General features: G+C 40.3%; 1 protein-coding gene across 1 annotated transcript in view; it reads right to left on the minus strand.

The window, feature by feature from the left end:
- Positions 1-27,000, minus strand: part of PLBD1 (phospholipase B domain containing 1) — a 53,601-nt gene that overhangs the window by 20,477 nt on the left and 6,124 nt on the right. The window contains exons 2-6 of the mRNA XM_036093772.2: positions 22,293-22,512; positions 9,140-9,223; positions 7,667-7,805; positions 2,583-2,723; positions 1,997-2,141 (exon numbers count right to left, since the gene is read on the minus strand). Coding sequence (XP_035949665.1) covers positions 1,997-2,141; positions 2,583-2,723; positions 7,667-7,805; positions 9,140-9,223; positions 22,293-22,512 — 729 coding nt within the window. The remainder of the gene's footprint in view (positions 1-1,996; positions 2,142-2,582; positions 2,724-7,666; positions 7,806-9,139; positions 9,224-22,292; positions 22,513-27,000) is intronic.

Genomic DNA, 27,000 nt, shown 5'->3' on the forward strand with positions numbered 1-27,000 from the left:
GTCACAAATATTTCATGACTTGATTATTCCTGCTCTGACTCAGTAATTCTTAACAGCCTTGCTCGTATCATGAAGAACCTCCAGGTCCTGATACCACACTCCTAATCCATGGCACTCCTCCACCAACCAACAAACAAGCCACCCCAGCTTTGTTCCAGCGTCAACAGCGCACAGGGAATGAAGTTCACAGCAAAGCTTAGCTCCATATGTATCGGAAGAATCCAAAGTGGTGGGCAGATTCTTTAATCAAACAATTCTTTGTAATAGAAATGAGATCCTACACGTTTTTCATGTTTGCTGTTGAGAACAGAACTGTCCAATTAAAGAAAATACGAATCACATTGCTACACTAGCGCCTGTGAAAACACCTTGGGTTTTTAAAAAAAGGCTTGTTTTCTCTCAAATGCTCTAAAAAAGCTCTATTATCTATGTACCTATTCTGGAAAGATACATACATATGTGCGAATGTTAACAGACTTATACGTCTCATAGGAAATTCCTTCCCCATCACTACCTCTGGGATCCAGGATTATTAAGACTATGAAAGAACACCATTCTGCAGAGATTTCAAAGCAGAGCAGGTAACATCTGAACATTGCATTTTACTGCAAATGAGAGGAAGAATATGAATATTTGACTGGCCTCGGTCTCTTGCCGTCCTTAAATTTCAGTCTGAAGGAATACAAAGAAGTCAAAACACAGTCTAACTCTGAGAGAGGAGAGCCCAGCCCCCCTCAATAATTTTAAAACAATTAAGCAAGCAATGACAAAGATGAAATCAAAGTATTTTCAAAGGAAGGATCAGGTCACAAGGACAGAAAAATACCAAGTTATGCCACTGATCAGAATTCCTAATAGGATGGTATTAATACTACCAGGAATAATAATACCAGAAGGGGTAATGATACTCTGACAAAGGTAGATAGATAAAACAGGTGGTTGGTATAACCACCCTGTAAGTTACAAATATGGAATTAAAGGTCAGAAGTGTCCACCTTGTATCCGTTTTGGACTCTTAGATGTTTGGTAAGAATTTTCCCCTTGCTTTTACTCATGATGTTTCCTGAAGAGGTAGCAAACCAACACTGAGGGGGCCATCCAGCTAGCAGACATGCTTCGTTAGGTTCACACAATGGGTTTTGTTAAACCTATATTTCTATCTTCAGAAGTTGAAGGGTCTGGCAACACTGACCTCCATATTGCTGAGTGACAACAGTCAGTGGGAGCCGAACACTTGGCGCCCTTTCAATGGGTCATGTGTTTGCTACAATTGTTTTCCCTTTTATTTTCTTATACCAGCCCCCCTTTATCCACATCATCTGCCTGGCCCCTTCAAGAATAGGAGCTTGCAACTCCTACTCCACAGAGACTGTCCTTCCCACCCATCTCTACCTGTTCAAATTCTAGTCATCATTCATGGTTCATCTCAAGTGTCAGCCTCTCTTTCCTTTCCCTGACAATCCAATATGAGCTGACCCTCTTTTGAATACTTTCAACATTCCTTACATTTCGGCTGTAGCCCACACAGTACCCAGTAATAATACCATTATTATCTGTATTGTACTTACCTTGCTGGTGTCAGATTTATAAGCTTACACATTCATTCAGCAAAAATTGATTAAGTACAAAGTGCCACACACTAGATTAAGTTCTGTGGATATTGTGACGAATAAAAGAAACAGGCCCTCGAGGAGGTACCGAGAGCAGGATCTCTGTTGCCCAACCCGGCTTCCACCGCAGAGCCTAGGAAAGTGCCTCGTACCTCACTTGGCATTTTTTGAAGTGAATTTTCGGCAGCCATTAACTTTGTTTACACCATTCCATTAAATAAAAGCATTAGAGCTGTATTTCTTCAAAAGGCATTCTGAAAATCAACTTTCATTCATGCATACTAACCTCTAAAGGTTTCTTCTCCCATTCCAGTTACTCTGAATCACCAAGGTTTCATTCTGAAAGAATACTCAGAGTACTCCGATGTCCCTCTGAATTTATTTACCTGGGTAACTGCTGAAAGAGAGGCGACTACTGCTGGTGTCTTTATCTTTGATGTTGAAGTCCCAGTGTTTATATATCCTGAGCATGGCAGCGTATGTGTACCAGCTTGAGTGAGCAAAAAAGATGTTCTCAAATCCGGGAAGAACCTATAGCCAGAATCATAGTGAATGACGCAGAGGGATACAGATAACTGACTACAAGTGTAGAAAGTGTACAGGGATTGTGTCAATTTGGGTGTTCATTACTATATTTATTATCAGAAAATATGGCCAAGGAGCACAACATTAACCTCTAGTGTGCACAAAACAGACAGACTCTGTCCTTCAAGTATCCAAAATGGAAGACTGTGGGAGGCGGGAGCGGCAGGTGCATATGGCACGAGGAATGGTGGAAGAAACAGAGGTAACATCATGAACTTCCAATTCCCTCCATCAGCTCCTTCGAATTCTTAACTTCTAGACAGAGGACCCATGAGCTTATAGATGGCTCCAGCCAGGGTTGAGATGTGGCCACACTTGGATTGACATATAGAAAAAGTCTGCGCGGCCCGGAGCAAGGAAAAAGACAGAGGCTGCTATGGGTCTCACCTTAATGAGAGCAGAGCAATGTCCCATGTCCCATCTCTTAAAAACCTTCAGGCTGGAATTTTTTGTTTGAGAAACCGAAGGAATCAGATCCAACAGATCTCCAACGGCATTCAGGAACTGAATCTGGAACAGGGTCATGGGCTGGGGAAAAGACAAAGACCCTCTTAACAGTGATTTGTGACAGTTGGATGTCATTTTCTTGTTTTCTTGTTGTCAGGGATCCATTCAGTTATTCATTTGGGAAGGGTCCCTAATGGAACAAATGCACTAGATTTTATTGTAGCTTACAAAATAATTATTACCTTATGGTTTGTAAGACATGTTTTGGCATGTTTTGATATCCAAAACACTAGCGGTATTTGGGGCCAAATAATTCTTCCTTGTGAGGGGTTGTGCACTATAAAATATTTAGCAGCATCCCTGGCCTGTCCCCATTAGTATCAGTAACACCCTCCCGGTTTTGATTACCAAAAATGTCTCCGGGCATTGCCGATTATGCTCTGGAGGGAGACTGCCCACAGTTGAGAATCACTGCTTTACAGCAAAATATTTAACGGAGATACCTTTTGATTTTGATTGTGGGTTTCATGGTAGGACTAACTGGCTCGACAGCATTTACCTCAAAGCAATGATCAGACTTGAACATGAACTTCGTGCCAACTAGACAGCACTGTGCCAGCAAAAGTCAGTCCACCAGAGTAGCCTGGGGCTGAGCATCTACAAATTGGCTTTTAGGCAGAGTTGGTGAAAAGACAAACACCAATGACATGTTAACTGGAAAACGAAAGCGAAAAGAGCAAAAACCAGAACCTGATTATTTATTTATGTGCATATTCTCTTTGTGTTGTCCTTTGACTAAGTCATACTTTCATTATTCAAAGTTTAAAAAATTATGATGGGGCGCCTGGGTGGCTCAGTCAAATGAGCATCAGACTCCTGATTTCGGCTCAGGTCATGATCTCGGGGTCGTGGGATTGAGCACCACGTCGCGCTCTGCGCTTGAGATTCTCTCTCTGCCCCACCCCAAATAAATAAATCGTTAAGAAAAAATTATGATAAGATCAGTAGTAGAAATGCTCCTCACTCCTATCCTCCATTTGTTCGGGTACCACCCCGTCTCCAGTTTACCACTTTTATTGGTTTCTGTGTCTCTCTCCAGACTTTCTAATGTGTCTTATAAATACATTTTTACACAAATGGTAGTGTATTATATGCACTACTTTTCACCTTGATTTTTTTTCCTCTTAATATTTTTCACTCGTTCTGGCAATCTTTCCATATTAGATGTAAAAATCTTCCTCATTCTCTTAAACAGTATTCCAGTAAATGGATTACACTATATTTTAACCAGGATTATACTGATGGACTTTCAGGGGCTTTCTAGTCTTTTGCTGTTATAAACAATGTTACAATAATCCGTCTTGGACCCATGATTTTGTATGTGTGTAAGTCCATCTGTAGGACAGATACCTAGAACTGGTTTTGATTTTAATAGACGTTGCCAAATTGTCTTCACAGGGCTTTTTTTAATAGACACTCTTCCAGCCTCAACAACATACTGAGTTTATTTCCAATTGGATAGGCAAAAAACAGTATCTCATTATAGTTTATATTGGCAATATTTTATGAGGAATAAGGCTGAGCATGTTTAAAAACCTTTGGATTTTTTTTTTTTTGCAAACTGTTCATATGCCTTATTTATTTTTCTCATTCTTTTTCTTACTAACTTTTAGGAGTTCTTTAAATATTAAGAAGATTAGTTCACTGCCTGATATGAATTGCAAATACTGTTTTTCAGTTTTTAATTTGCCTTTAATTTTTTGCTTTTTTAATTTCTTTAGTTTATTTTTTTAAAGATTTTATTTATTTATTTATTTATTTGTCAGAGAGAGAGAGGGAGGGAGAGAGAGAGCACAAGCAAGGGGAGCAGCAGGCAGAGGGAAAAGCAGGCTCCCCATGCCTTTATTTTTTTAATTAAGAATGATACCATACAAAAAAAAAAAAAAAGAATGATACCATACATATGAAAGAACAAAGATGCATATGCACAATTTAAGAAGAAAAAAAAACACTTATGAACCGACCTGACAGATTAGGAAATAAAATATTAGCTGTGCCTTGGAAGCCTCCAATCTCATCTCCCTCCTTACCAGCAGTAACCACTGTGCTAAATTCTGTGTGGCTCATTACCCCCTTTTCTGTTACTTTGTCATCTGTGTATACATCCCCAGGCAGTGTATTTTTAAATTTGCCTGCTTTTGTGTTTGTATAAATAGAATCATATTGTGTACATTCTTCTGTTCAACATTGTTTTTTTGACATTCATCAATGTTGATCGTGTAGAAACAGCACATTCATTTTCATTGCTATAAGGTATTCAATTACATGAATATATGGTACCATGATGTACTTACGATGAACATTTGGAGCATTTCCAGTTTGCAGCAAAACAATGGTACCGTGAACTTTTATGTACACAGACCCCCCCACATACAAGAATGTCTTTAATCTCTGAGTGGATTTGCTAGGTTGTAGAACATATGTTATCTTTAAATGTTTCAAGTAACATCCAATCCTTTTCCAAGGCAGTTGGAACAATTTACTCAATCCAGCAGTGGTTAAGATTTCCCACTTCCAGTGTGTAATAGAATCTCATTGAGGTTATTTATTTATTTATTTTTATTTTAAAGATTTTCTTTATTTGAGAGAGCGAGAGAGCAAGAGAGGGAGAGAGAGAGCACAAGCAGGGGAGTGGCAGAGGGAGAGGGAGAAGCAGACTCCCTTGGGGAGCCCAATTTGAGGCCCCACTCTGGGGCGATCCCAGGACCCTGGGATCATGACCTGAGCCGAAAGCAGACGCTTAACCAACTGAACCACCCAGACCCTCCCTCATCAAGGTTTTAATCTGTGTATCTTATTGAAATTAAGCATTTCTCCACATTTTTATGGGCCATTTTTGTTTCCTTTTCTGTGAAATTCCTGTTGATATTTTTGCCCATTGCTTTTTTTTCTATTGGGTATTTTCTTTTTTTTAAATTTATTTGTTATTTACGTATTTCTGAAACAAACCCTTTGTTAGTTAAATGTATTGCAAATATTTTCTCTTGGTTTGTAGGTTATTTTTCCACTTTCTATACAGTGTCTTCTGATGAAAAGAAATTTAATTAGCTGAATTTATATTTTTCTTCATGGCTAGTACTTTTTTTGTCTTGTTTGAGATATTGTTGCTTACCCTAAAACATAGTCTCCTAGGGGATGCTCAGTGCTACTGGATCAATGCTACTCTCATTATTTCTAAGCCTTCTCAAGGGGGCAAAGTAAGAAAATATGTATTTTTTTAAGGAAGCTAAAAGTAATGATTTCTTGCGTCTATAACTTTAAAAACTACAAGGTCTCAACTTCATTGACTTTTCTTATGTTGAAAATCTTGATATTCAATGTATTTATTTATTTGCTTTATCTTACTATATTTATAAAATTTTAAAATAACAACACTAATATTATTGCTAAAGTGAGATTACTGAATTACAGTTTAAGGTTGTTTTGTTTTTGTTTTATGGTGGTGGTTCTTGTCCTTAGGATGTATCCCATTAAGGATGTATAGTGATAACTGTGTTAAGGTCACTGGAAATAACCACTCTCTGTGTGGTTATGCCATGAACTTGATATATAGTTAGATATATTCATGTCAATTCATTTTAAGATTTTAGGGACTGTTTTTCTTCCAGGTGATTAAATTTTGTTTTATAATTATGAACAGCATTTACATGGTTCCCAAGTCAAATATATATAAAGATACATTCAGAGAAATGTATATTTCATTCCTGTCCCCTCCCTTTTCTTTTCTCCCTTTTTTGGTAGGTAATCTTTTTTTTTTAAGTATTGGGTTTATTCTTTCATTGTTGTTCATTCTTGGCAAGTTAAGCAAATCAATCTATCTATCTATCTTTCCATCATCTTATTTCCATTTCTTACGTAAAAGACAACAAACAATTCACACTGGTCTTCACCTTACTTTTTTACACTTCATACCAGATCCTGAACCTCACTCCATAACAGTATTTGGAGATCTACCTCATTCCTGTTATAGCCACATCATTTACGCAGCCAGTCTTCTATGTATTTGGCTGTTTTCAGTGTTTCTGATATTACAAATTATCTGCAATGAAGAGACTGGCACATAAGCCATATTGAATTTTTGCCTGTGAACCTTGGTGATAATTGTAAAAATGGGATTCCCGGATCAAAGGGTATATGAGTAGGCAATTTGGGTACTGAGTGCCAAGTTTTCTCTCCATAGCAAATACACTGTTTTGTATTACTACCAGTATTTAGGGAAAGGGCTTTTTTCCCCCTTAGTCTTGCCAGCAGGGTAGACATTCACATTTTGGAATTTCTGCCAAATTGACAAGCGAGAAAGTAGAGAAAGTATGTTTCAGGATGGTTTTAATGTGTATTTCTAAACTTATGAGTAAGGCTTTGTTCATATGATTAAGAATTTTTTGCATCGCTTTTCTGTGAACTTTTTGTTTATTTTGTCCAATGTGTGTGTGTGTGTGTGTATATATACATATATATATATATGTATATATATACCCAGTGTGTGTGTGTGTGTGTGTGTGTGTGTGCGTACGCACAAATGTGTGTCATAGAGGGTGGGAAGCATAGAACTTGTACTCCTAGACATTTTGTCTTAACAATTATATCACCAAAGATACTAACTTTATTAGGTTAGTTAGACAGCCAGTACATTCATTCAGTACAGTCTTTAACCTACTCCAGAGCATAGTATTATGAAAGAGATTAAGAGCTAAAGAGATTGTGTGTTAAGCTTGAATTTTCTGTCACTGAGTCAGGTGCTAGCAATATAACAAGACAGTGCTTGTGTGCGAGAAATTTATGTGCTAGTCCTAATTTGACCTGCTTCTAGGTTGCAATGTTATTTTAAAGATAATTCTCAGTATTCTTGCCATTCTTTCAATATTCTTGTCATATTTTAAAGATAACTTTCAATATTCAATATTCTTGGCAATAATATTGCCAAATGCCAATATAAATTCTGAGCAGCTTTTTAAAAATCTTACCTTTGTCCTTTCTAACTTAGCCCTCCTCATTGCTCCTACATACAGCCCATTCATTTGTGTCGTAACATAGCCTATATGTCTCCAAAATGGGTCATCCTTGTAATCTTTTATGTTTTTCCGGGTCCACTGATCTTGCTTCCTGCAAGAGAAATTAGATTTGCTCTAGAGATCTCCATGGTTGCTCATCCAAAGCTAAATTAAACCCAGGCATTTAGAGATTATATATTCAGATACTTATGCTAGTGTAATTTACATTCTGGATCTTGTAACATTCCAATCATTTTGAAAGGCTAACAGAGCAAATCCTAAATGATTTTCAAATTCTTCCTAGGACTACGACTCTTCCTTGATAGCTTCCTGCATGCTCTATCTAGGTCTAACATTTAGCCTCTTGTGATACTGAAATCTACAAAAGTCAAGGATAGACCATCCAAATGCATTTCATATAAAACCACAATGTCTCACTAAATCGGTACGGATAAATCATTAACTTTTTTTCGTATATGGAAGTCGTAAAGTTAAAGAACAACAACGACAACAAAAAACTCCTAAGGACAGGGTAGTTTATATACGTTTATATTTCTCTCCAATCGTTTTCATAGTTTATGATTCATTCGATTTCAGTTGTTACCAGTAACTGCCTCAACACCTCTGTCCTAGCATGCTTAGCAAGAGAGTCTTGTTTTTTATAGTCCTTCCATTCTGTCTCTCCTCTTTTAGTTCTCTGCACTTTCTAGGGAATGATTTGACATAACTTTGTATACTGAAAGTTATTTCTGATTTGTTCAGTCTATCTCCAGATCAGCCTTAGAATACAGGTCATTGCTTCACGGGATCTAGCCCAATAATTTTTAACGATGCTCTGTAGGACTTTAGCATTCGACAAAGAGGTTGCTCAATGTATGATCTGGAGGGCCAAACCAGGAGCCCTTTTGTCCCCAGATTAATCACAGTCACAAATATAAAACAAATCCCACATATAAAACAAATAGACAACAACTTTTCTGAATATTGAGAATTACTAAGTTTCCAGAAGACTTGATTACAATGACCATGTTCTCTGAGGATGTTCAGAATAAAGACTAGTAACAGCCAGTACTCCAGCCAAGAAGAGTAACCAGGCCCATGACACAGAAGCACCTCAGAGGGAGGAGGAGGGATCCCTAAAGGATCCTCAGGCGGAAGCAGTCCAGGCATTTAACTTTGCCTTCCTTACTCTGATGGTGTCTTCCTCCAGATGTGTAATCAATAATGACATTCAACCTGACCTTTGAAAGAGCCCAAATTAGAAGACATGTTGTCTGCAACCAGTTTTCATGTCATTACCCAAATGTGCTAAACCTTACTACAAGACCAGCTCTGGAGTCCTGCCTAAGAGATAGAAAAGCAAATTGGCAAAGGAAAAATTGCTGTTTGCAATGACAGATTCAGGCCCTGCAGTCTCAGTAACAAGAGGAAAGCTATTATACATACGCCATAAAATCTTGCACTTTATCCACGATGGAAGGTTTCTTAATCAGCTGTGGGTAGAGGTTAATGAAGTGGTCATACATGTGTCTGAAACAGAAGAAAATGGTTACATTTCTATTTTTCTTCATAGAGTAGTCCATCATAGCAGATTATACAATTTTTTGGACTAACTATAAAGTCCCCCTATTGCAAACCTGTCCTATCTTTTTTTTTTCTTTAAAGATTTTATTTATTTATTTGATAGAGAGAGAGAGAATGAGAGCACAAGCAGAGGGGAGTGGGAGAGGGAGAAGCAGCCTCCCTGTTAAGCAGGAAGCCTGATGCCGGACTCTATCCCAGGACTCTGGGATCACGACCTGAGCTGAAGGCAGATGCTTAACCAACTGAGCTACCCAACCCCCACCAGATATAGATTTAGTAATGAATAATGTACAGTACTACTTAGGTTTCTGAACAAAACGTAAACAAGATCATACTATCACTCTAACATTTAATTCTCTCACCACAACGTATGTTATCATCTGCAGTTTAAATTTATTATTTTCATCTGCTGATAGTATTCCATGGTATTACTACATAAGAATTCATGCATGCAACCTCAAACATTGTTGTAAATGTCTCTTCTTACATATTTGCATGTTCTTCTGGAATATATTTAGCATATATAAAAGTAGAATTGTGGGGTTGAATAGCCTATATTATCTATAGTTACTAGATATTGCCAAGTTGTTGTTCATAGGGATTGTACCCATTTATATTCCCACCAGCTACGGATTAGACTTCTCCTGCCTCCATAGCCTCACCAACACTTGGTATAATCACACTTTTTAATTTTTGACAATTTAGATGGTTTCTCATTATTTTAATTTTCTCCCCCCCCCCCCCGATTATTGGCTATTTGGGATTCTTTATTTTAAAACTTACTTTTAAAATAAATAAATAAATAAATAAATAAATAAATAAATAAATAAATAAAACTTACTTAAAAAAATAAATGTGGGGGCACCTGGGTGGCTCAGTAGATTCAGTGTCTGACTTCGGCTCAGGTCATGATCTTGGGATTCTGGGATGGTGCCCCGTGTCTGGTTCTCCGCTCAGGGGGAGAATCTACTTCCCCTCTTCCTCTTTCTCTGCCCCTCCCCCCCACTCATCCTCTCTCTCTCTCTCAAATGAATAAATAAAATCTTAAAAAAAAAATAAATGTGTTGGGGCACCTGGGTGGCTCAGTCAGTTATGTGTCCGACTGTTAATTTTGGCTCAGGTCATGATCTCAGGGTCGTGAGATCAAGCGCTGCAATGGGTTCTGTGCTTAGTGTGGAGTGTGCTTGAGATTCCCTCTCTCTCCCTCTGCCCTTGCCCTCACCCCCCCATCCCCACTCACATGAGTTCTCTTGCTCTCTCAAATAAATAAATTAATAAATAAATAAATTAATTAATTTAATTAAATGTGTCTCATGCTGTAAACATTTTTTAATTGATATAATTAACATATAACATTGTGTAAGTTTAAGGTGTATAATGTGTTGATTTGATACATTTATAGATTACAATATAATTACCACTGTAGCATTAGCTAACACTTCTATCACATCACAAAATTATTTTTTTTGTGTGGTGAGAACAATTAAGATCTAGTTTTGTAACAACTTTAACATTTATAATACAGTATTGTTGACTATAATCACTACATTGTGCAATAGATCTCCAGGACTCATTTATCTACTAGTTACAAATTTGTACCCTTAAACATCTCCCCAATTAATTGATGAAAATAATCCATTTATATTTATTTTGATTTAATATGTTTGTGTTTGTACAATCTTTTCTGTTTTCCATTTACCGTTTCTTTCTTTGTCCCCCTTTTTATGTTTCCCTTGTTTAGATAACAGTTTCATTATCCTTCTTTTTACTTCTGCTAATGTAAAAGCTGTAAAATCTATTTCTATTCTTTTAGTGATTATCATTAATTTTTAGAAACATTCATAACTATGAATTTCCTTATAAAGTCTAAATTAATTTTATATTTCTCTCCTCCTTCAAACATGATTCATATTTTAGCAAGTTTTAACTGACCATTGACACCCCCATCATAGTATTATTCAAAGATTTAGTTTTATTTTTTTAATTAAAATTTTTCTATTAAAATATCTTTTTAACTTTTACAATCAAATTTTATTAACTTCTTTGTTCCTTGTATTAACTATTGCTCCTTATATCCCAAAATTTCCCTCCTGCTATTTTTGTTAATGTACACACTATTATAGTTTAATAGAAGTCTGTGGGTGGTAAAACATTTTAATTTATGTATATGAAAATATCCTTATTTTGCCCTTGCTCTTAGATGATTTAAATGGTTATAGAATTTGGGTTTAGTTATTTTCCTGTAGTACTTTTAAAATATTATTTTCATATCATCTGGTTTTATTGTTGCTGATGAGAAATGTGTTGCCAATCTAGCTGAGATTCCTTTGTAGTCAATGTCTTTTCTTTCTAATAGCTTTTTTTTTTTTAAGATTTTATTTATTTGACAGAGAGAGACACAGCGAGAGAGGGAACACAAGCAGGGGGAGTGGGAGAGGGAGAAGCAGGCTTCCCACTGAGCAGGGTGCCTGATGCGGGGCTCAATCCCAGAACCCTAGGATCATGACCTGAGCCGAAGGCAGACACTTAACAACTGAGCCACCGAGGGGCCCCTCTAATAGCTTTTTTAAAAAAGATTTTATTTATTTATTTGTCAGAGAGAGAGAGAACTCACAAGCATGGAGAGTGGCAGGCAGAGGGAGAAGGAGGCTCCCCATTGAGCAAGGAGCCCAATGTGGTATTTGATCCCAGGGCCCTGGGATCATGACCTGAGCTGAAGGCAGATGCTTAACTGAAGGCAGACGTCCCTCTTTCTAATGGCTTTTAAGATTATTTATCCCTGGCATCTCTGGGTGGCTCAGTCGGTTAAGTGTCTGACTCTTGATTTTGGCTCAGGTCATGATCTCAGGGTTGTGAGACTGAGCCCCGTGTTGGGCTCCACACTGGGCATGAAGCCTGCTTGAGATTCTCTCTCTCCCTCTCCCTTTGCCCCTCCCCCCCAAAAAACATTTTTTTATAAGATTATTTATCCCCAATTTTCTGTAGTTTCACCCACAATGTTGTAGCAACTTAATAGATGTGTCTTCTGACTAACGACTCATGTGTTTGTAAATGTTGATAAATTCTCAACTATTACCCTGTCAACTATTGCTTAGCTGCAATTTCCTCCAGTCACTTTTTCTGGGATTCCTAATAGATGTATGTTGGAGTTTCTTAATCAAACTGCTCTATCTAATAGCAGGTCTCTCATTATTTTTACCCTTTATCTCTTTGGGAAATGTTTTATGTAAACTCCTCAATACTAATTTCTGATTCAGATTTTTTCTCTGATTGTGTCAAGTTCAGGGTTTGCCCATTTATCATTTTTTTAAAATTTCCATAACTTTCATTTATAATATTTCACAGTTTCTTTAAAAGTCTACCTGTCCTCTTATTTATTCCTTTTTTGTTTCATAAATTCTTCAAGTTTTACATCATTTATAACTAAGAGTGTCTTAGGCATATTTAAAGCCTTTATTAAACCATTCTATGAAATTAATCTGGCGTATATTCATGATATTATTGTTGATTTTGTTGACTGTTTTTCTTTCTTTCTTTCTTTTTTAAAATATTTTATTTATTTATTTATTTATTTATTTGACAGAGAGAGAGAGACAGTGAGAGAGGGAACACAAGCAGGGGGAGTGGGAGAGGGAGAAGCAGGCTTCCCACCAAACAGGGAGCCCGATGTGGGGCTCGATCCCAGGACGCTGGGATCATGACCCAAGCCGAAGTCAGGTGCTTAACAACTGAGCCACCCAGGCGCCCCTTGTTGACTGTTTTACTTAGCAGTCAATTTCTTTGTGTATTTTGGAACTTTGGTATGCAAGCATTTCAAGTTATTTGTTTATATTCTCATATTCTCTCTCTCTTTTTTTCTCTCTCCCTACCTCCACCACCCTCCTCTCACTTTTCCCTAAATGACTGCATCTGACTCTGTGAAAACCAGGTCTTATAGTGGCTTTTTGGGGACTTCTTTCCTATGGGGATATTGCAGATATATCTGTAATTGAACCAGCACATGGATGATTTGGTTCTTGTTGGCCCACCCCAACCCCCCCCCCAATCGTAAGCTCATGGTTTCTTATAATCTGTACACTAGGATGCACATCAGTATAAATTATTCTGTGGCCTCTTAATTTTATAAACTGTCAAAAGTATCGAGGTTACTTCAGTTCAGCCTCGACTCAGCTCACTCAAGTCCTGAGGCCTTCACCCATCAGCGGGGATGGCTGTCTCTGCCTGTTTCATGCCAAGAGCCCAGCAGATCCACAATTCATCACTGTTTTCTATACTATTTCTGGCTCAAAAGATGTTTAATCTTGTTTTGGGACCCACTGTATTACTATAATGCTTTCTATATATTTTATCTACCTTTTGCTATAAGTTTGGAGCAATGCTCTCTGGACGGAAAATTTAACTAAGGTCCTAGTTCTGGTTTTTATTTGATGCTTTTTACTGACTGAGGAAGGTTGGCATTGTAAACAGGAGGTGGTGACTCAGATTCCAAGAACAGGAATTCGGCTCGCTATACTTTGGAACTTCAGATATCATTTATCTAGTAATTTCCAGAACTAAAACTGATAAAATGAGAATAGTTCTATTGCCAGTTAGGTAAACAACATTAAAATCCTTTGAAATCTTTTATGATCCTTGAATTCAATAAATTCACTTCATGAGAGCTTTTCCTTCAAATTATTTCTAAATCTTTTTTAAAACTGAGTTATCCCATTTAACTTTTGTTCACATATTTTTTCATGGTGCCACATTTATATTATTAAGATCATCACGTTTCTCTATCTACCACCTCTAAAAAGGAGGGAGAGAACAGCAATAAAGCTAGACAGGTCTGTGGGTGACAAGAAAGGGACCCTCTGCCTGGGCTCATACTCCAGGTGAATGGAATACAGAAACTCCCTGTGAGTTTGATGACATGATTTAGTTGCTTGGGGAGGAAACAACCCATAGTTTGCCACCCCATGGCTTCATGGAGAAGTGGAGATGGCTGCTGGGGCTGTCTGGGCTCATGAGCCTTGCATTCCTCAGTGAGCTCTGGGGAGCAGTCAGACATTTTTTTTTTTGTATGGCCTGACAGGGAATAAGTGGACATTGGACCAGCTGGGGGCAGAAGACTACTTACACTTGTGGTGACGACTGCCAACTCAGATGGCACTGATTATATAGCTGGAGACCAGGGACACCAAGAAACCTCATCAGATGTCACACAGGGAAACATCCAAGCTAAAGACTGAACAAGATTGTTCCAATTCGGTGGATGCCGGAGAAGGACAAAGGACAACCACTGATTAAACATCTCCCCTCCCTCCAAGGTGCAGCAGTAATACCAGTCCATGCTGAGAAAAAGGGTTTGGAAGAGGAGTGAAACATTCTGAATTGACTCAGTTTAAATAATAAGTTATTTGTTTGTATAGAAATGGCTATGGTAACATGTTCTGCCATCAGGAGTTTCTTAAAAGGTTTTATATAAAAACAAAGTTCTATTTTGGAAAAAATAGTTTGTAAGCTATAGACCCACAAGGCTCGTTCAGGTAAAGAAACAAAAAAGGTCTTCATAATTCTTACCCAAAGTCTTCATCACTGTACACTGCCTACTCTCCATCCAGAGTTCTAGATCCTCTCAATTTTTTCAGTCTATTTCAAAATAGAGCTAGGTTTCTCAACTGGAGTGATTTTTTCCTCCACAGGGCATTTGATGATGTCTGTAGGCATTTTTGGTTGTCACACTAGGGGGGTGTGTGGGGGGCAAGGTGCTGCTGGCATCTAGTGGGTAGAGGTCAGGGATGCTGCTAAACACCCTGCAATGCACAGGACAGCCCCCACAACAAAGAATTATTTGACCCAAAATGTCAATAGGACCGAGGCTGAGACACTTCGAAACAGAGGAACATGAATCTTGACTTGGGGGTGGTTGCTGAAGATGTCCACATAACAATAGACAGGACAGATGGAGGTATAGATGGGTAACTGGGTTGGAATCATGGAGCATTTATTTCTCTTTTTTGGTTGGGGGTGGGGGGACCAGATTTTTCTATTCTGACATTCAGAGCAGGGGAAGAGACACCTCCACCTTGGATAACAGATCCTGCCCCATTCAGGAGCCCTGAGGACTACAGTCCACTTTCCTCAGGTTGAGGCCCTTCTCTGATCCCTGGGTCTGGGATTCTACACTTTTGTGTGGTAGAGCAATAGAGGACAGCAGTTAAGGGTAGAGACTTTGAATTCTGAGTTCAAAGGTTGACTTCACTACTTCTAGGTGGCATGACCATAAGCAAGCTGCCCAACTTCTCCGTGCTTCCAAATTCTCATCACACAGAGCCAACACTAGGATCCACCTCATGGATGTGTTATGTTGATTCCAGCTCTGTGGTGTGTAAAGTCAGTAAGTTTCCTCCTAAGCTGGCCGAGACTTTGCTTACCTTTACGTCTCTCACATGCATGCGCATGTGAGAATCATTAAGACACACATACTCCCACCCTACCCTGAGTCTCTTTGCATCACGTTAATACCATATCATTTAGCACCTGTTAGGAGCTGTCTTCTACTCTTTTCTACTTGCTTTAACTTTCTGGCCCTGAGACCATAACAAGCTCCTCTAGAATTTCCTATAGCAATGAAGCCAACTGCTTGCGTACATGTATATGCGCGCTGAAACTCTAGCTCGACAACCTGGTCCCTGCTTACTAGTTTTGTGACTTTCGGCTTGTTACTTAACTCCTCTGTGCTCAAGTGTTCACGTCAATAATAATGGGAATAATAATATGTACATCACAGTGTTGTGGAGTAAGTAATTTAACTTGTAAAATGCTTTGCACAGTGTCTGGCCCATTTTAAATGCCATATAAGAGCTAGTCATCGCCATCACTGTCATCATCATCAGGAGGAGCACCTTGTATTCATGGGAAGGTCCAAATAATTACTAGTTCTTGGGCCATTTGATATATTTGAGGATGGAAATGTGTCTCACTTTGCTTTGCCTACCGTCTTGAGTGGGAAGCATGTTGCGTTTCTAGCATCGAAGGAGCAACGGGGGGCTGTGGAAGAGATTCTTGAGGTATTTCTTGGGAGGAGGCCAGAAACAAAAGGGACCACCTTTGACTAACTTCCTCTACTTGTGCCATAATCTTGCTAGAACCTCCTTTCATCCTAGTTTTACCAACTGTTGTGTCAACAATCAACTTAAATGGAGTTCTCTTTGAAGAATGTGCTCAGGAGCTAACCCACCCCCTGCCTTTCTCCCCCTCCCCAGAGCCTGGCACAAGGCAGTGTAACATGTGTTTGCTGCAGTGAATTGGCTCGCTCCAACTAGAGAATTCCAGAGGAGATATTTCAGCCACTGCCTCAGCCACACACGGGCTCAGCCACTTTATTAAAAACTGGAGCAGACCTGGTACCCACACCCTCATCATCATTCTTTGCAGAAAAGTTTCATGACTCATTTTACTAAGACCCATCTAGGACTATTTATCAGCTTTTACATCATTAGTGAGACATGAGCCAGCCCATCAAGTTAAAAAACTAAGGAAGAAACTCCATTTGGCCATGGTTGCTAGACACTGCATTACATGGAAATATGTACCTCACACTTTTGGTTCATCCTTAAAGAACTGGAACAGCACAGGATTCAATTAAACCTAATCAGCAATGTAATTAAGTAACTGCTGGGGGCAGAAGCGCTGTGCCAGGTGTCTGGGGTATATAAAGATGAATAAGATAGGGATCTGCCCCCAAAGCACTAACAGATGGCGGAGGGGAGAGAAGGAGCTCAATCCAGTGGGAATGGAATCGGAGAATGCTTTGAGGAGCTAGCATGTGAGATGGGTCTTGCGGGGCTGAGCAGTATTTCAATTGCTGGAGATGGGGGAGGCAGCATCTGGCTCTCAGAGAACGCAGTGCTAAGAGTTGCTGGAAAGGGATGTGTGACAGGTTGACGGGGCAGCATGGGAGAGCTCAGGAGCCCACCTGGAAGGAATGTTTGCATGGAAATGGCAGTGTCTTGCAGGGAGCAGCTCCTCAGGAGATGGGCGCGGGCGGGAGAGCATGAGGAAGGGCAAGACAGTGAGAGAAGCCCCTGGAAACGTCTAGAGCTGCCTCCACGATGTGGCCCGGCTAGACCTGCTGCTTCCACTCTACCCCCTGGGATAACGGTGCAGCGGCAGGACTGTAGATGGCCTGGGACTTCGTGAGAAAGTACAGAGGGCTGTCTGCAGAGTGTTTGTAAGAGTTCAAGGGAGCAACCAATTACTGAACACTTCAAATGAAATGATGGAGGATTTCAGGATATTTCTTTGTTTTCATTTGGCCTCGCAAGTATGTCATAGGTTGGAAAGAGCAAATTATTTCCTCCAAGGTAGTTAAACCAAGCTCTTTATCACAGTATCTCAACTGTTCTTAACACAATACCCAACCTCGCACACACTTCTCTCCCCTCAAGGTTCTGGAGAATATAAGGAATGTCACTCCATTTTAAATGTGGTGATGTGGGAAGAACATGGCAGCCCTAAACTTCCCACGGCTCTTGGCAGCTGCCTGAGCAACTTTGCAAGCTGAAAGGAGAACAAGGTGCATACCTGGGTGGCCAGTTGGTTCAGCTTGGGACTCCTGGCTTCAGCTCAGGGCATGATCTCAGGGTTGTGAGGTTGAGGCCCTCGTGAGGCTCTGCGCTCAGCACCGAGTCTGCATGAGATTCTCTCCCATCTGCCCCTCCCCCTGCTTGCGTGCACACACATCCACTCTCTCTCTCAGATAAATAAATAAATCTTAAAAAAAAAAAAGGAAAACAAGAAAAGGTGGCTCTTTCTTTTGGCCTTTGGCATAAATTCACCTTCTCAAACCAGGCTCAGCTGCTCTTTTTTTTTTTTTTTAAGATTTTATTTATTTATTTGACAGAGAGAGCAGGAGGGCACAGGCAGGGGGAGCGGCAGAGGGAGAGGGAGAAGCAGACTCCCCGCTGAGCAGGGAGCCCAATGTGGGGCTCGATCCCAGGACCCCGGGATTATGACCTGAGCCCAAGCACCCCCGCAGATGCTCTTGCTCCAAAGCTGTGTCTTGGTAAGTGGAATCACACCTTGCAAACACCTCCAAGTAACAGTCTCCAGGAATATAGGTTTTAGATTGAAAAACTGATGTCTGTGTATGAAGATGCTATTGCTTCTCAGACAGTTGCCCATGTGTAGCTGAAAACAAACACAAACAAAACCCTTGCCTGTGACTTGTAGTCCTCCTCCTCTGTTGGTTTGTGACTCTAGCCACAGCTTCCAGAGGGTCGGCAGTTTAAGCTCCTCTGCTTTGCTTCAGAGAATGCCGAATAGCTCTGCTCAGAGGCAGCCACCCTGCCTCTCACAGCTCGGTCAGGAGTGTCGGTGGGCTGCATGGCTATGTGGCCAACTGCAGCAGGTCTTTGGAGGTGCCTGCAGTCTGGGAGTTGCAATCCTGTGAATCCTTCCAGTATGCCCTCTGTTCTGTCTCCTTCCTGGAGCTCTTATCACTGGGAGCCCAGATTCCCCATTCCATCTCGCAGATCTCCTTCCTTCAAAATGAGCTCTTGGGCATCAGAATATATGACAAGCCTTCTCCTGGACCATAGGGAGGAAATCGATGGCCTCCTCTCTGCTTCTCTCTTCTCCAGCCCATTGCCAGGGATGTTCTAAGCATGCTGGGTCACATCGCACTATTGTGAGCTTCGAGCTAGGCAAAGAGTAAGTCCTTTCAATGCAAGCTGGGAAATCTTCCCTATTTATTTGACTTTTCAGGCATGTGATTAGAATGACAGCCTCTTAAGAGGTGCTCATGGGAAATGTCTTTCTAACGATAGTTTTGGTTGCAATGCTTCCTTTTCCTCTTTTTGGTTCTGTTCTCCTTCCTTCCTCCCTTGCTCCCTTCCTCTTTTCCCTTTTTACCCTCTCCTCCTTCTCTTTCTCTTTTTCTTTCTCTTTCTTCTTCAAATATACAAATACCTGACTTCTCTCTCCCATCCAGCCCCTTTGGCTCTTTGTCACGGTTCTTCCTGATCACCAACATCTTCTGTTCCATGAGATCTATCAAAGCCTCTGCAGGGCAGAGGTCCTCTCAAGACTCTTGGTACTGCATCTATGGGAAGCCCATCCTTGGAGCAGGTGATATCCTTGAACTGTCATAATGAATACAAAACAGAGACGCTGTCTTTCAAATTCAAGAAACCTCTGAGCGCTCTACGATTGAAATGAAGAATGACAACTGCTGAATGGGCAGGCTTCCATCCAAAGCCTTCCAGGATACGGCCCCCATCTACCTTTTTAAACCTGTTGCCCTCTGCCTAATCAATGGAGCCTCTACTCCTCTCTCGCTCATTTGTAAATGCAACTTACTCATTTCAGACTCATTGCCTTTTTTCAGTACTTGGTTCTGTTTCCTTCTGCCCAGAATTATTTTCTTCCTCTTCCCAGCCAAGCCGAATGTTCTCACCCATCAATCACCAGACCCACCACTCACTCCTTCCACAAGGCCTTCTTTGACTTCTGGCCCATGAGGTGCCTTCCTTTTGGACTGTTGTAGTATTTATGATTCAAGCCCTCTTTCCAGGCTGTTCTCTGCAGCAGAAATGTTCCCAAGAAGAGTCTGCCAACTTTTCCTTAATGATCCAGTATTCACTGAGGTTACTAGACCCACCTCTTCCTCACTCCTGATCATTTGCTCACAGGGGCTGCTACTGGCCTGAAGGGAGGGAAGACTCAGTTGCCAGATCCTCAAAATGGGTCACAATATGCAGGAAGTTGTTTTTATTTATTTATTTATTCTTATTTTTTTGTGAGAGAGAGCATGCAAGTGGGTGGTGGGGGGAGGGGCACAGGGAGAGGGAGAGAGAATCTAAAGCAGGCTCCGTACCCAGCACAGAGCCCAAAAAAGAGGGCTCGATCTCACGACCCTGAGACCATGACCTGACCCAAAAGCAAGAGTTGGACGCTCAACTGACTAGGCCCCCCAGGTACCCCAGGAAGTTGTTTTCATCTTAAAAGACTCACACATGTTGAATTTTCTTTGAAAGGAGTGGGCAAATATGCAGAGTAAACAAACAAAAAAACCCAGTTACTGAATAATAGCTAACTGTTTTCCTTTTAAGAAATAAAATTTAAGTAATTTTACTCTAATACAGAAGTATTTAAAAAGTCGCTAATAGGGCGCCTGGGTGGCTCAGTCAGTTAAGCGTCTGCCTGTGGCTCAGGTCATGATCCTGGAGTCCAGGGATTTAGTCCCACATCGGGCTCCTGGCTCAGCGGGGAGTTTGCTTCTCCCTCTGCCTTTCACCCTGATTGTGCTCTCTCGCTCGCTTTCTCTCTCTCAAATAAATAAATAAAATCTTTAAAAAAAAAAAAGTTACTAATAGAATTGATATTAACCCGTATTTCTATGGATCTTCTTCGTCAATGGATAAAGGTACTCAAGGATAGATGAATGCTTTATATTAAGAATAAGGGTAAAATGATAAAGTTATCCCTAGAAGTGAGATGTTAAAATCTATGTTTTCCTGAGACATAAGAATATCAGACATTCCACCTTCGTCAGAAGCCTTCTGGCAAATTCCCTAAAGCTCCTGTTGTGATACCCGTACCCACAGAAGACATGCTCATTCTTACCGCAGTCTCAGATTAGAGCTGCTCCCTCAAATCACAGTTTCCCTTAAAGGCCCATTATGTATAGCACTCATGATAACCTAATGTATTTATAGCCACACAATTTCAGCCCAAATTATTTCTCTAAACTTGCAACTCAATTTAAATAATGCAATCAGAACTAGTAGATACACAGTAAATATAGATTTGTAGAGAAGGATGAAATGTTCAGATTATATGTTATATATATTTATATTTATATAAATTACAGTTTTAAACTTTTTTTTCATTTTTCATTTTTCATTTTTTTGTGCAGAGAGGGGCAAAGGGAGAGGGAGAGAGAATCTTAAGCAGGCTCCACGCCCAGCACAGAGCCTGACAGGGTGCTCAATCTCATGACCCTGAGATTGTGTCTTGAACCAAAATCAAGAATTGGACGCTTAACCAACTGAGCCACCCAAGCGCCCCTAAACATGTTTTTAAAATCTTAATCCATTTATCAAGTTTTATACATCTCTGAGTAGTATACCATTAAGGGGACCTGTATGGTAGAGTAACAAAAATTTGGTATAAAAAGAAAAACAGGAATTTCTAGTTCATTAAAAAAGATATCAAAACACAAGAACTAGTTATTCAACATTTGATATAATCTCCAGCACTTAGAAACAAATTAAGATCGGCACTGCACTTAATAAGGTGCCTTACAAAGGTGGTAACAGCACACAATAGGGTTTGGTTAAACTGCCCTCAAGCGTCTAGGTCACAGATAATAAAAGAAAAAAGCCAAATCATCAAGACAGTTTTTATATCAAAGAAAGGATGAGGCTTGATTAAATGGGTTGCAAGCTTCTTAAAGAGCTTATCTCAGAAAAGGATGTGTCCTGATTGCATTATTATTAACTACATCCTTGTTATTTTCATAAGACACGGGAAAGATGTAAGAATTAAGTAACAATAGAACTGGAAGGACTGTTTATATTAGACATCAGGATTTCAATTTAAAATCTTTGCCCACTTGAAAGTATTGTTTTAAGACTGTTGAAAAAAATGCTCTTACATTTTAAATTTAAGGAATCCTCTGTGTTTTGTGTTTCTCAGTCACTCCACCCATCATTTTCTTTCTACCAGACAATAAATGGCTAGTAGGATAAAATGGCTTAGCTGTATTTTAAAACAGTTTCACAAAAAGAAAGATTTTAAGTGCCACGAGAATGGAAGAATGCCACAGTTGGGGGCTTTGTTCCTTCCAAAGCAGGTACTGATTGGAGGTGAAAATGGGATTCTGATCATGTTTCTATCCTATGAGAGGGACCTCAGCTACTTTCCAGTTCTAATGTCCAATGTCAGGAAGACAAAGCCACTGGTGGACAAAGAAAGGGACAGAGTTGCCTGGTAGTTCTCCACCACGACTGAAGACTGAAGTACTTACGGGGCAGTGAGGTAACCCTCCAAAAAGCCAGCCACAAACATGGTGATCTCATTGCTCAGGGTCTGAGAACCATACCCCGCTCTGATCTCCAGGATGCCCCAGCCTGTGGTTTTCATAGAGTCATTGTAAAAGCCATAGGCGTCCCCATTCCTGTCCAGTACTTTTTTGACTTGCACTGTCTTTTCAGCAGGCATCCAGTACGCGGTTGCATAGTAGACTTCTGGAAGAAAAGAAGAAGCAATGATAATAGGATGCCATTTAACTGATTTGCTGATGCATTTTTTTTCCCATGTAACCAACAATTGCAACACATTTGCTTTTAAAGAATTCCATTCTATTAGAAGTGGGAAATCTGCCACTATACTTTGTCCTTGTTATTAAGTGGGGAAAAACCAGAGCCTGATCAAGGGGGATAAGCTCAGAGCACAGTGAACTAGGTCAAAGGTAGGGGGAGGTAATTAGAGCATCACAGAGGTGGGTCTAAATGCTTCATCCTTAGAGATGGGATTCTGGGCAAGGCCAGAGCTGGAGCGCTTGCCCAGCTCTTACTTCAACCAAGGATAGGGTTCATGTACCTGGTCTGTAACATTTTTGATCCCCAAGTCAGTTGGACCAAAGCATCCATATTCTCAGGCATCTTATCCTATCTCTCTTGCCTCATTCTTCACACATGACATTATATTCCTATTTTGCAGAAAAAAACTCACCTGTGAGCCTCTCAAGTTCTTGATAATTTTGTGAATTCATCCTTACAAATCCTATAGCCATCTCTCTCTTCTGGTTCACCTCAATCCTCTACCCATGCTATGGATTGACTCCTCTCACTTTCCTTGGGAACTTTGTTCCATCCTGTGTCTTGTTCCTGTACCCTAATGCTCTCTTCCTGCAGTGGCCCCCCTGCTTTAGTGTACTGACATGCTCCATTGTCTCGTGGCTAAGGGCAAACCAACCACAGAAGCTCTCTCTGGATCCTGGGACCAGATTTGGCCATTGCCAGAATCTCTCTCTCCTCTCATGAAATTATTACAAATATTATAAGGCACGCTGTGTCAGGGGCTCAGCTAGGTACTGGTGAGAGAGCTGTGATATGACTGGCCCATTTCCAGGCCTCATCCTTTTGAAAGAGGAACACACACACCACTTCCTCAGCTTCCTCCTGTCAGCCTGCTGCAGCTGGTATCCATGCTCACCCTGCTACTGACACTGTTCTTCTTGGGTCACTAATAACATCCTTGAATCCTATTGTCACATGAACTGCTGAGAGCATTTGACCCTGATGACCACTTGTTCTTAAAGCTCTTTCCATGGCTCAACATGAATCTCCTGAATCTCCTCCTCTGCCTGCTTTCTTCCTCATTGTCCCCATGGGTTCCTCTTTACCTTGTATACCCAACAGCACACTTGATAACACCACTTGGATGATTCCATAAGCCAAAGAAATTCCAAATACCCAAAAGAGAACTCCTATTCTCTCCCACCCATCCTCCACCTTCTGCTTTCTATCTCTGTGATCTTTCCACCTGAGACCCAAGCCCATCCAGGCTCCCTCTCTCTCCTGCAAACTCATGTTGAATCAAAGCCTCCTGAGCATCTCTCCTCCAGTCTCTACCTCTGTAGTTCTACCTTTCTATGCCACTTCCGGTATCACAACTAACCTTAACTGTAACACAGGCCTTTTTCAAGGTTCCTTTGACCTGTAATTCATTCTTCATACTCTGCCAGAGTGACCTTCCTAAAATGCAAAACTGATTTGTTTACTTGCCTACCAAAATCTTCAATGACTTCAATTTCCTAGAAATAAAATTCTTCAGCTTACACTCTTGGCCTTCATGATCTGCTTTCTGCCTACCCCATGCAGCTTCATCCGCCTCCCCATGCACTTGGTGATCTGGAAGCCATTCTACACCACTGTCCAACCTGCCATGAGCTGGTTCGACACCTCTGACTTTGCATATGCTATTTCCTCTGCCCAAGAGTTTCTCTCTTGTTAACCACGTAGCTATTTCAAAATTGCTACTTAAAACTCAGGAAGCAGCACCCAATTTGTGAGGGCTGACTTGCTCTACAAGCTCAATATAACTTGCTTGTAGGTACATCTTCGTTGGGCCTATCACATTGTACTGTAACTCCCATGTCTTCAGCTGCTCCTAGCCTATGAGCTCCTGGAGGCCAAAGAATCAGCACTAGTATAGTGCCTAGCCTGTCACAGATACTCAGTAAGTATCTTAGGAAGATTTAGGAAGAAAGAGAGAGAAAAAAGGAAAAAAGAAATGGAGAAAGGAAGTGGTATGTGATACATTTGTTTCTTGGCCTAAGAAACTACTGCACACTTGCTCGGGTTAAAGACCAACTTTACATTCAGGTCATCAAAGAGCTGGGAAGAGGCCAGAATGACTCGCAGGTTCTAGACTGAGACTCAGTGGATGGATGTTGTTGTATCATTTACTGAGAGAGGGAGCAGATGGGGTATAGGTCTGGGAGGGAATAGGAGTTTAATTTTGGACATACTCTATTTTCAGTGGTTAAGATACCAAAAAGTTCAGATAAAATGTTTATATATGGTTATCTGTTGTCAACATTAAAAATAGACCAACATTTTATTTTATTTTATTATTATTTTTAAAGATTTTATTTATTTATTTGACAGAGAGAGACACAGCAAGAGAGGGAACACAAGCAGGGGGAGTGGGAGAGGGAGAAGCTAGCTTCCTGCCGAGCAGGGAACCCAATGTGGGGCTCGATCCCAGAACCCTGGGATCATGACCTGAGCCAAAGGCAGACGCTTAACGACTGAGCCACCCAGGCGCCCCTATTTTATTTTATTTTAGATGCAAAGATTGTCTATCAAATAAGTGCTAAAGGTATAATCTCAATACTAGAGTATCATAGCACCTTGTCCCAAGGGGGCTGGGTGATTAGCTGGGATTTGGTCAGGCTTAGAAGCTAAAGCTGATTATGGCTCTTAAAGAATGATCCTGAGCAGGAAAGTCCATTTACTTCTGAGCAAAGTCATGACCATAATGGTGGGCTTTCTTTAAAAATGGCTAAATGGAAATAATAATGTTCATAAACAGAGGTAGGTTCACAATACTTTAACAGACTTCCGGTGACAAATAATAGTCTAATTGTTAATAAAGCCAGTGGCCACAATTTGACAACTGTGGGTAGCATCCACAGAAACGTCCCTTCTTCCAAATTGATTTTGGATCACAGTGGCATAGCCTCAGCCTTTCCCCAGCTTTTTGCACACATTCTCTTCCACCTCACCTGCAGTGAGTCTTATAGGGAAGTGAAGAAAGCATGGCTGACTAGAAACCATAGTAGCTGCAAACTGCTGCAACAAGGTGTGGGGGCAGGGTCATGAACAGAAACTGTGGAGGGAAGAAGGACGGTGAACAGCCTTGTCGGGCTCTTTCCTTTCAGTTCTACCCACATGGCACGATTTTAGCTTTGTTCCCTTCTCCAAAATCTTGGCATTTCTCATTGAACACCATGGCCTTCCCTAACTTCACCTTCCCTTCCAACGGCCCCCTTTGCCACAAACCTTGGCTTGCTCTCCATCCAAGCAATCAAGGGCTGTGTTTTCACTGTTGTTGGCACTACGTAATTTCCCGACCACAAATAATACTCTTCCGCAAATCGGTGCTTTTTTGACATCAGTGTGCCTCCAAGCGTTAAAAAAAAAAAAAAAAAAAAAGCCCTTTTCCTTTTCCCTTAAGATAATTCAATGATAAAAATTTACTGCTAACAAACTGACCGATTTAGCAAGTGCTTTGTGAATTAAGCCAAAATCTGAGTTTCTTACTCCATCCCTAACTGAGGTCCTGCCTCCCTCAATGTTTTCTCCATGCATCGACTCCTTCTGGATTTCCTGGTACCATACTACTTTCTGATTTTCTTAAATCCTTTAATAGTTTAAGCTACTTCGCTTTTCTATTTAAAAAAAAAAAAAAATCTCCATATCGGGAAGCAGATGTTGTGGAAAGCTTAACTGCAAAAAGGTAGAACAAGATCACATACTTCAAATCCCACTCTAGCTTTATATACACTCTGTGAAGGCAGAGCCGGGTCCTGCTTACTGCTGTATGTCCCGGGAGTGCAGTACCCGGCACAGTACTGTTTCTGGGATGAGTCTAGTTTCATTGAGTGTGTTCTAATGAAAGTGAAGTTTATCAGAACATTCACAGAAGTTGATCTAAAATAACTCAAGTCATTATATCTTCAAGCTCAGGGAAGGGGCTGAGGGGATGGGTCAGATGCCCAGTGGGCAAAATGCCATGTCCCCCTAGACTTGTGAAAAGGGAAATAAGATTTAAAAATCTTTAACAGCAACATCTTCAAAATCAACACACTTGATAGATATCTGTTGAATGAATGGGAACGTTACTTTATAAAAACAGAGTATTTTTCTTGTGTAGACAAAGATGGAAGAAGCCTCCTCATTGTTATATTTCTCTCGACATAAAAACCCAAACGCCCGAATTAAATTTATTTACTTGTGTATTCTAATATTTTCTCTGAATTGTTTTTAGTTGGGAAAAAAAAAATCCTAACCCTGTCTTAGAATTTGTAAAATAGTCGTAAGTGGTCTAAATCACTCTCTCCCATATCTGGAGCCTATTTTTCCGGGCACTTTATTCATGATAGAGTAAATGATTTTTAACCTGGAGCAATGTAATTTTACCTAATATATTCAGTAAGTTAGATA

The sequence above is a fragment of the Halichoerus grypus genome, chromosome 6, assembly GCF_964656455.1.
Source record: "Halichoerus grypus chromosome 6, mHalGry1.hap1.1, whole genome shotgun sequence".
NCBI classification, from domain to species: domain Eukaryota; kingdom Metazoa; phylum Chordata; class Mammalia; order Carnivora; family Phocidae; genus Halichoerus; species Halichoerus grypus.